Raw genomic sequence first — 10,901 nt, 5'->3', positions numbered from 1 at the left:
GCCTGCAGCATCTTCCAAGCACTGTGGAATGTTTTGCTCCAGGCTTGCTCTGTGCTCAGGGAACAAATAGCCCATATGTCCTGTTGGTGCTGAGACTGCAGCCTCCCAGCCCTGAGACGAGCCCTTGCCAAAGCTGAAAGTTTCATCTATCTGTCCTAGCCCAGCAAGCTATCAGGTGAGTTTCAATATAATCTTCTGCATCAAGGCCCCTCAACCCTGCAACACCAGCAGATGACTTTGGCTGTCATGGAAATTCAGTCCTGCCCACAGCATTATGGTTCATAGGCATTAGCATAGCTGTGGTGAATGTGGCCACAAGCCAGTGGTATTTTCTTGTGACTCACCTGATTGACTCACACATGGGTGCCAGAAACCTTTGCTGTGAAACTTTCTGAGGAAGCTTCCTTGTGAAACAAAACCTTTTGAAGCTTCATGTTCAAGTGTGTGGCTGGGAGCATAAACTACATTTCTTCCTACATATGCCTAAACTCCACTGTCTGATGAGAGGTTGACTTCCTTTTTCCCCTCGTTCAGGAGGCTTGGGGACACTTTCCCCCTGTATGCACAGTTGCTTTTTTCCATGAAATACTTAAGATTTAAGATACTTAAGAATACTTACTTTTTCCAGAAATACTTAAGAACTTCTTAGTATATGCACAAATAATTTCTAATTCTTATTATTATTGCTCTGGTATTTCCTGCAATTAGCACTGATAATTCAGTGGTGCCACACTCCTGTTTCCATTTGTAGCTGGCCAAAACCTCCATGAGCCCACCAAAACCCAGAGGAAAGAAGTGTTCTTCATGAAAATATCAATGTTTAATTTCATTTTATACACATCTGCTACTCCCACAAATTACATCAGTTTCAGTGTTACTCAATGCTTTCAAACATGGTTTGTGGCCAAGTGGTGTTAGTCTGCATGCCATAATTCAGGTTCAGCATAAATATTTCTGGAATATTGTTAATAAAGGCAGTTTTGGGGAGAAAAAAAAAAAAAAAAAAAAAAAAAAAAGGTAATAGAAAGTGACAACAGAAGGACACAACTTACTGCCTAAACATATTGTTATACTAGAACTAGTAGAAATTGCCACTAGGGATTGGTGTACCTTAAAAAGCTTCAGCAGGTGCACAGGCAGATCCATGAGGTAAGGGATCTTTATATATATATATCTTTATATATAAGACCTTATATATAAGGTCTTAGACCTGTATGCCTGTCTATTTAGTAAACTGAAATAGGTCAGGACCTGACCAGGTTTTCCCACTGGAGCTCCAAGTCAAGTCAATCTCACTTCTGGCAGTGCCCAGAGGTTTGCTGCAGCAGAACAAGGTAGAGATTTTATCTTCATGAGGGTGGTGGAATCAAAAGGCAATTGTTTGCTGTCTCCTGGGCTAAGCTTCATTACTCACGATGGAGCTCGTGGGCTCTGATGTCTCCATCTTCTGGTATTTTCTGAAATGAGAGGGGGACAAACCTCTTGAGAGACCAAGTTCTTTGGTGCTACATTTCAGAGGCCTCCTGGACACATAGCCAGCAGCCAATGAGGCTGGAGCAGGAGCTATGTTGCTGAATGCAGTGACCCCCCGGGCCATTTCTTCCCCTCCTCTCCCAGTGCCACACAGCAGGGCAGAAAGAGCCTCACCTACGTCTCCAGACCCAAAGCACCACGATGGCAGCCACAGTCACACCTGCTGAAAGAGCAGCCACAAGCCCCGAGATCAGCACAGCCTTCGAGTTTCCTGAGAAACACACAGAGCAGGTGACCATGTGCTTTATATCTTCCATCCATTACCAGTGCCTGTCTGGTGGTGTAGGATGGTGCATCATCCCCATCCCTAGAACATACCCCAGGGGATAAGGAGGCTGCGAGTACCCAAGCTGCGGTGGCGTATACGGCAGGTGTAGCTATGCCCATCGCCAGGGCTCATGGCCAGCACGATGCGGAGCTGGTAGGTGAGGTCAGAGTTGGGCAAGATGGCACTAGTGGTGAGCGCTGGGCCTGGCAGCACCTCCTGGCCATCCCGCAGCCAGGCCACACTGATGGGCCGCGGGTAGAAGCCAGTGACATGGCAAACCAACAGGAGCTGGGCTGGACTAGGTGCACGAGCGAAGACGGTGGCCACGGGTGGCTCTGGGTAAGGGTAAAAGCAAGGGTTAGGGAGAACCCCAGCAGGGATATCACTTGGTCCCTGTGATGGGGGGCTTTGAGGTGGGCTGTGTCTGAGTTGGGGCGGTCTCACCTTGTCTTGCCAGAGCTGCCTTCCCATACCGGAGTAACAACTCCATGTCATCGACACAGGTATCGTTGAAGAGGACTTGTACCAGCTCACTGAAGGCGGTGTAGTTCTGGAGAGTGGCCTGGACATACCGTGACAGATCGGTGTCTTCATAGAGGATCCACTTGCCATGGTCCACATCATAGCTGAGGAAGTCCTGGCCATTGTAGCCCACATAGGCAAAGGCACGGGAGGTCCTGTTGGGGTATAGCTCACAGCCTGCCATGCACTGGACCACAAAAGGGTCTGGAAAGGAAGAGAGGAGAGAGATACGGTGTGAGGGGATGGGGTTGTGGTCAGTGTCTCAGGCACAGCACTGGGTCCTTCCCCACCTCCTGGACTCCAGTTCGGAGTGGAGATGCTGAGAACACCAGATACTCACAGGGCACATCCCTCGCACTAGCACCATCATTGATCAGGTGGCTGAACTTCTGCAGGTAGATTTTTATCATGTTCTCAATGGTGTCCCAGTCACTGCGGGGCAGGGCTGGGCGCACCCAGGGCTGATAGAAGTGGATACTCCAGGTGCGCTTGTCCAGAGCCCCAAGCTCTATGTCTTCCAGCAGGCCAAATCCCTCTGTGTCCACAAAGGAGGTGTTTTGGAAAGTGGAAATCTGGAGCAGCCGGACGGTGAAGGACCCTATGGGAGACCCTATGAGTCAGCAAGGGGAGAGGGGGACACAGGGAGAGGCCTGGGGAAAGCAAAGGGATAGAGGGATGGATTCTCAAGGTCATAGGAACCTGTGCTCCCCTGCCTCCCCGCCCCCCCAGCACACTGTGGCCTTGGCAGCCCCATCTCCCACCCTCGACAACCCTTAGAGGTGGATGCATTCCAGTCAGGGAGGAGGTGTGTACCCAGAGGACAAGCAGGGCTGCAGTGGCAAACACATGGAATGGGCAGGTGGGCAGGGAAAAAGGAGAAGCTTGCCTGTGAGGTCCACAGAAGGATAAAATGGGTGAGGAAGGACTCCCACTTACCTTCTGGATCTGCCCATGTGCCAGGCAGGAGGAGGAGGAGGAAGAAGAGAGGGTGCTGCATGGTGAAAGTGGTGAGACCCTAAGCTTGCAGTTACTGCAGGAGGAAGAAAGGAGTGAAGGAGCCAGGGTCGCACACTTCTCGCCAAGGCAGCTCTACCCGGGAAGCTCCCGCTGTGCCAGTGTGTGGCTAGCACCCAATAGGACAAGCACTGAGGTTTTGGGGAGGGCCCCAAGGTTCCTTCCCAGGCGGGGCTAGGTTCTGACACCCTGGCCCTGGGGGGAATGTGGATGTAAGGCTGTTCCACTTGCTGTAAGTAGGGTTCCCTATGGACATGGTGACACCCCAACACCTAGAAGGTGCAGGTGGCTAGCTCCTCTATACCACTGCTGGTGAGGGTTGGGGTCCAGCCTGGCTGTGGGCCATGTTCACTGTCAGTGATGGGAATGTCTCTAGCTGCCATTTGCCTCTGGAGCTATTGACCCTGCATGGCACAGAAATCTCTATCCCACCTGCGCTGCCACCCCTGGAAACGAAGTTTTGCCATGACATGACCATCTTTCCCATGGGGGACACAAACTCCATTTCAACAGCCTAGCATCGTGCCTTGGCTCTCCATTCTCTCAAGATGGGCACTGGCCCCATGCCTGTTTGTCACTGTCCATGGATCCTGGAGACTGAGACCCAGTGCAGAGGTACCCCATGAGGGGTGTGGAGGGGACAATGGTCCCCACTTGCTGTCCTGACACCATTCCCCCTGCCACCTGAGCTCTGTCAGCTTGGGGTTGGGCTGCAACCTGGTGCTCCCCTTCTCTTCCCACCATCTTCGGTGTCACCCACTGTCTCCCCTCTCCAAGTGCCTCCAGGCCATAGAAATGGGAGTTGCAGGAGCCACAGCCCTCATTCCATCTCCCCGTTGTCACGTGGAATTTTTGCTTAGATCTAGTCTGAACCCTCTTCTAGCAGGGCTTTGTGCCATTCCTGTGTGGAACACCTACCTCTCAGATTCCCCTCTTCACAAAATTATAGATCACCTCTTTAGCCTTTTCTTCTCCAGACTAGACAAAGTGTCCCCAGCCTCTCCCCATAAGACCTACCTTTCATCCCTTTTACCATCTTTCTTGCCCTCCTCTGGATGCTTTCTAGGATCTTAATCTTCCTTTGATATTGTGGAGACCAGAACAGCACACAATACTCACTGTGAGGCCACGCCAACTCTAAAAAGAGTGGGAAAATCACCTCTTTTGCCTGGCTGGCTATGCTATGCTTAATGTGTCCTAAAATGCAGTTTACCCTCCTGGATGCCATTGTAATCAGCATCCAGCTGTGGCTCAGCAGGGTGGCCTGGCCCTAGGGAGGATGGTAGTAGGATGGGTAGGGCAGCACTGGGGTAAACTGGAAGAGGGTCCCCACTCAGATCAGGCACCAGTGCTAAAATCACCCACTGGGTACACTTAGAACAGGGAAAGCACGCCCGGCCTCATCAACATGTCCCCTAGCCACTGCTCCTCTCTGGCTGTCCCCTGGCACATCCCTTCACCCACGGTTTCTTTTCCCCTTCCCTGGGGGTGCCCACATTGGTGCAGAAGGCAGAACTGAAATCTCAGCTGAGGGGAAGTCTGAGGCAGGACACCCTGATAACCTTCAAACACAATGCAGACCAGCGTGCCTCCTCTGCAGGGAGATGAGGGCAACAAACCCCTTCCCTTCCCTGGAGCTGCCCCGTGGAGAAGTGGGGAGGCTGTGATTGCCTGGCTGGCCCAGAAACTGCACTCATGATCCCACTTCCCCTGTGGCTCATCTCAGCATCACCCAGGGGATGTCCAGCCACACTCACAGAATATTTCCATCTCTCCTGGCAGGGCCACTGGCACTATGATCGGAGGAGAAAGTTTGGCTCCTGGGATAGGAAAGGGTAGCCTTAGGGAAGCCAGCAAAGGAAGGGTCACAGATGGACATTCATCCAAGTGGTCCTACCAGGTGGCTCTTGGGCCTTAAACTCCCCTCAGATGTCTGTCAGTCACTTCTGGCTGAGTAGCTGATACAGCAGCACCAGGTCCATTGCTTGTGGACGTTACTTTGAGTTCAGTCGTTGCAGGGTGTCTGATAGGCCAGTTTCAGGTATCTGGCTTTGCAGATGCTCATGATTTTTTCAATTCCCTCTGAATTTTCCTCAAATGTATCTTACTAGTGTATTGAACCAGAAGTTCTGTGTGCTCTCCTTATCAACCCTCGCTTTACTTGCCGTCATGTTTTCATTGCTTCTTTGTATTGACTTAGGACTTGTGATACCATAAAAGCCAGTCGAACTAAGACTAAATTTGGAGTCTTAGAAAGCAGGCATTCTTTAATTATTGTGCCAGACACACAGGGGATCGCTGTACATAGTGTGCATGCCAAATTGTTCAAGCTATGGGGGTTATATGCAAGCAGAAGATACACTTTCATTAGATTTCCAAGAAACAATTAATATATTCATACCATTTTCCAAAACTCCTTAAAATTTGTAAATGTCTGTGACACATGCTCATTTGTTTCTACTGGTGGTCTTTTGGGGTCTTCTGGAGGCCGTCTTCCTCACTGTGGTTGAACCCAGTTCTTGTGCATGCTCAGGCCAACTTGTTCTTTCCTATCTTGTTGTTTCAACTTAGGCGTGCTTTCTAATCTAAGTCATTTACATGTACACATCCAAGGAAATATGCATACCATGAGTTCCTCGCCCAATGTTCTGACACATCCTCCAGGCCTGGATCATCTACCCCTCACTTTGAGATAGAAGTCTGTATGTTCTTAAAAATAAAGCTGACTAATTAGTGATTAAGATAGCATCAGGAATACGGCAGCATCAGGGATACGAAGTTTCTAAACTTCCTTCTGTCTAACTAAACATAGTAAAGGTTTGACCTATCTGCTCGTAAAACATTTCAGATTTGACTCCATTGCTCTATCAGGGAGAAAACCACGTGTCCTTTTGGCTCAGTATCAACTATAACAGAGGTCACAACTGCTTCCTCCTTCCTATTTTCACATTGTTTTGCTTAGAAAATGAATTCTTCTGTGATGTGACTTCTATATCCAAAATCTCCAAAATCTGACCTTGTGTTACATCAAGAGATGTGTTCAGCAAAGGAATAAAAAATCTCACTCCTTGGTTATCAGACTGGGGAAGGACTATACATATTCCCTGGTCAGCATGGATGTAAACTCTCACAAATCCCTTGATTAGTTCTTCTGCAAAGATTGGAGAATTATTGTGTCTACTACCTCTCTTCTCCCCTTAACTGATAGTGGGCAGGAAAAAGAGGATTGTCCAATATAGAAATGACACGTGCATCCTAAAACTACTAGCAAACCAACAAACAAATGCTAAACAAAGGCTAACCATCAGCATGTGTCCTGATAACACAGACACGCTTGACAGGTGGAGATTGGTTTCTTTCCTCTTCTCCCTGCAAGAAAAAGAAGAGGAAAACTTGGTCCTTTCTCAAGGTTGGACCTGATGATCTTTAAGGTCTTTTCCAACCTTAATGGTTCTATGATTCTATGATTCTAACTTCTGCCTAAGCTTAAACATGGAGAACACTCCAGGTCAAAAGTACACCCTAGCTAGGGCTCCCATGAAATACTGGTAGCCCTCAACCTCCTTTTACAACCTTTACACAAATTTCTTATCCATAGGTTCATGCCCGGTGCGCCTCACCAATATACACACGGAATCAGAATCCACACAAAGGTCTTTTAATTAAATATTTAATTACGTAATGCTGCAGGTACTTGGCAATCTTTCACAAAGCGAGCACACCTCTGACTTGTATCACCATTATTTATACAAAGCAAATTTGTGAAACTACCTCTCTGGCGACTTTTGATTGGCTGTCTTGGCTCACCCAACTTATCTCTACTGAGTTTGTGCATTACAGATGACCAGTGGGGAGGGGACAGGGACATAATAAATCCCATATTCGTATACACTAGCATTTTGGTGGGTACGATTTTTAATATGTTAATGACCCTTGATGAGCAAAAGGTTATCATAGGTCAGTCTGATTTTTTTCCTTCTTGTTGTTTAGCTTTCATCCTTTCATAGTGGTTTTACCTTGCTAGGCAGTTGAACTCCATCACAACCACACTATTACTCGCCCTCCTCAGAAGAGGAGGGGAAAAAGAAAAGGAAAAAAACAACTCACTCATTGAAATAAGGGTAATTTAATTAAAGGAAAAATAATTAATGGAAAATTATTAATAATTAAATAAATTAACTAAAGGGAAAAGGAAAAGGGAAAAAAAAAAGTCATGTGGAAGCACAGAGAGAGAGGAAAGAAATTACTCTCTACTTCCCACCACCGAGTGATGCTTGACCATGTGGGGGGATGACACAGAAATGACTACAGTTTATGCTGACATTTAGAATTGAAAAAAAAAAAAAAAAAAAAAAAAAAAAAAGTATCCTATCCAGTGGATACAGCCTTCATTGGCATCACATTTAAAATAATGAAGAGATACCTGTGTGTCTGATAGGTGAAAGGGTGTGAGATGTTGTGCTGAGATTTTTGGAAAACTTGTGCCACTTTCTTTACAAAAAATTCTTAAACTTCAGAGAGAAAATAGAATTCTGTAGTATTAAATACTGTGACAGGCTAGTTGAGCCAGCCTGCTTGCATCTCACTCTGCACCCAACTAGCAAGGGGGTGGTGCTTGGGTTCAGGAACACAAGTTATGTAAAGGTTTTTTTAAAACCTTTTAAAACATAGCATTTTTTTAAAACAACATTTGGGACACATGCTAAATAAGGCCTTTACCAAGATATTTTGGCTACTTGTGCTACAGCCTGTATGGAATAACTTGATCTTTCTACTACCACTTACATGGCTAGGTCTTCAAAGCAGCAGCTTTCTGTGGAGCATATTAGTGCCTTTGACTAATGTTTCAAATCTAAAAGGTATTATGATTATGGATATAGATAAAATATATTTGAATATCCCAGGCAAAACTGGGATATAACTTTTGTTTTGTCTCATGTCTTAGTTTGTTCTTCTGGAAGTAATATCTGCTGTGTAGTGCCAGTACAAGAATTTCAGTAATTTGCTTTTTCCTTTGTGTACTCTGAACTGTTATACTTGGTATTGTTTGCAGTGTCCTGTTACCATTACTTCTAGCTCAAACTCAGTCTTTTAAGAGGCTCAGACTTGTCTTAGTAAATTCTTTCATTTTCTAAGTAGCCTTTCAGAAAGATGCAGGTATTCAACTGCAAACTCTGTATTAACAAGGTTTGTCTTCCAAAGTCATTGTTCAACAGGACAATGGAGGAGAAGTCCAAAGAACTCTTTTTTACAACCCTAGGCTGGCACCACTGCAATTTGGGTCTGCTGAGAGAAGAGAATGGGGAGACACAAGCCATGGAAAGGCTGCTGTAAGAAAATTATAGAAAAAGAAATGTGCGTATCTTAAGTAACAATTCCTGAAGCCTTCCTGTTCCACCAGCTTTCAGTGGGACTTGATCTGTGGGCAACACAAAGAAGTAATTTGCATTAAGAAAAGGTTTTTACAGTATATTTTGATTGCTTTCTTGCCTGTTGTTTTATATGTTGAAACAGAGAACCAGAGAGGTGACTCTCTGAAATTAACTTTGGAGAGGTGACTTCAATTAAACACTGCTCTGTATCTTTCTCACCACAATTTGTTGTTGCAGTGGTTGTTTTTTTTTACAGCTCTGCTAATCACAACCACCTGATGGCACTGTTTCAGCAACTTCTATACAATGATTCTCTGTCCCTGTCATGGAGGGATATCCTTGTATCTGTGGTCTGTCAGGTAGCTCAAACTGTACGTCCTGATGTGAAGAACAGAGATGATGACATAGATATCCACCAGCCACATCAAAAGAATAAGCTTCAGACGGGGTTGTAAGGAAAGACAAAGAATGCATGTGCTGGCAGCACCTGCTATTTGAAGAGAAGGGTCATCCCCACTACCCTCAGCATGTTCAGTGGCCTTTGGATAATGTGGATTTTTAGGAAAAGTTGTAAAGAAATAACTTTGTATCCTGGGAAAGGATTTAAGTGCTTTATATAATGCTCTGGAGCTGACCTCTTCTTTCAGGCTGTAGGATGGAGAAGGTAGGGAAGAGCAACACTTCTGTAATGACTCGTTTTCTTTTTTAGCTTCTGTGTGTTTTATGCTTGGATTGGAGAGATACGCTGGATAAGTAACTTTCAGGACTCTGTGTATCAATCTATTGCCCTGTAACTCCCTGCTATAGAGGATTTAACTCTTCCCATGTTAATTACAACTACTTTTTTTTTGGAGGAAAACTTGATTGTTATGGGACGGTACTTTCAGGTCTACTAGATGTCCCAGAGATGACACTGCTGAACTGTAAGCAGCTGTAAGGCTGGAGCTGTAGCATGCAGCTCTTCTGAGACCTCTAAGGAAGCAGTGTCACTGAGGTTCACAGGCTCAGGCTTATTTTTGCTTGGCAGAAGTTTGTCTTGGGAGGCTTCTTTCGTTTGTAAGCAAGTTAAGGTCTGAGCAGAGCCTTACGTTACTTATGACAGTTCCGTAGCATCTCTTGAAGCACCAGTAACTGATGTTTCCTGTCCTGAAGCCTAGCTTTGAAAAGTAGGTGTTCAGATTTGAAAACTCTCATAGGGATTTTATATGTCAGTAACACAAACACACCCTGAAATATGTCATTAGGAATCTGATTCATGTTTGTTCCTCATGTGACTGATTGTGATTCTAGGAAGAGCAGTCAACTTTTTGTGTTCAAATAGTAAGTAGAGGTTTGTTTATTAGTTTTTGTCATTCCAACTCTTGTTCATTTTTAGTGAAAACAGTATGTGCAAAGGCATATGCTCCCGATGGCCTGCAGAACTTCTGTTCCTTTGTTGTCTTCCAGTGTGTACTTGAATTTGCAAATCTGTATTTGTTGGCAGGAGCTTGGAGATCCTGGAACTTAATACTTGCTTTCACGTTGTTGTCTCTAATTTGCCAGACTTTAAGGAAAAGAGTTGTGTGTCCAGCATGACAGCATCTGATCTTTCATCTGATAATTGAGGGTGTAGAGGAAGCTTGAACAGTAGTCACAATAGCTATTCTGTTAGGTTTACAGCATTTAGAAGTTATGGGAATGTGTAACAGTTCTAAGTGTTTGACTTCTTTTGCTCTGTTAGATTCCTGGTGGAAAGAATCATGACTCCATGGCAGTGAATGCATTCGTTTGCACCAGGAATGTTGCACACAGAAAGGTAATGCAGACTGGATCGATGAAGTGCTGGCTGTAGTGCATGCTGAGGAAACAAATGTGTGCTAGAGGCTTCTCTCACCAGTCTGGAGGTGTATGGGCTTTTTACAGTTTGCTGAGCTCCTGAATAAGAATGTATTATAACGTGTTTCTTTTCAAAGCGGTTTTCTTTTAGCTCAGAGATTCTAGTGAAGGGAGAAGAAAACGCTTCCCTTATGCATGTGTTATCTTTTTAACAGAATAATAAAGTGAAACTTTAAATAAAGCTGGAGATCAAAATGGAAGTGATCTGGATGGAGGCTCCAAGGTATGTCAAGCTTTAGTGTAGCTGGGGGGGGGGGACTGCAGAATTTTCCAACACTTCACTCTTGCTGGACAGTAGCGGTGGAATACCAAGAACT

At 45.5% G+C, this 10,901-nt stretch overlaps 1 protein-coding gene across 1 annotated transcript; it reads right to left on the bottom strand.

Annotated features, from left to right (window-relative positions):
• Positions 1-1,004: 1,004 nt before the first annotated feature.
• On the bottom strand, positions 1,005-6,679 carry LOC311441016 (T-cell surface glycoprotein CD1b-3-like). The gene is made up of 7 exons (XM_084528645.1): positions 6,640-6,679; positions 3,260-3,353; positions 2,664-2,921; positions 2,246-2,527; positions 1,852-2,136; positions 1,648-1,744; positions 1,005-1,457 (listed from the first exon to the last, which is right to left on the bottom strand). The coding sequence occupies exons 2-7, from the start codon at positions 3,318-3,320 to the stop codon at positions 1,397-1,399; spliced, it is 1,044 nt and encodes a 347-aa protein (XP_084384771.1). The 5' UTR covers positions 3,321-3,353; positions 6,640-6,679; the 3' UTR covers positions 1,005-1,396.
• Between the last annotated feature and the right edge of the window lie 4,222 nt (positions 6,680-10,901).

This window comes from Aythya ferina (genome assembly GCF_964211825.1).
Source record: "Aythya ferina genome assembly, chromosome: 8".
Classification (NCBI taxonomy): Eukaryota; Metazoa; Chordata; class Aves; order Anseriformes; family Anatidae; genus Aythya; species Aythya ferina.
This window is presented reverse-complemented; position numbering and strand designations above follow the sequence as displayed.

Bases quoted from the DNA above. Each gene is read 5' to 3' on its own strand.
- LOC311441016 (XM_084528645.1), bottom strand. From the start codon at position 3,320: ATGCAGCACCCTCTCTTCTTCCTCCTCCTCCTCCTGCCTGGCACATGG. The intron at 2,922-3,259 runs GTAAGTGGGAGT...GGTCTCCCATAG, and splicing joins CACATGGGCAGATCCAGAAG to GGTCCTTCACCGTCCGGCTG. The intron at 2,528-2,663 runs GTGAGTATCTGG...CTTCCTTTCCAG, and splicing joins TAGTGCGAGGGATGTGCCCT to ACCCTTTTGTGGTCCAGTGC.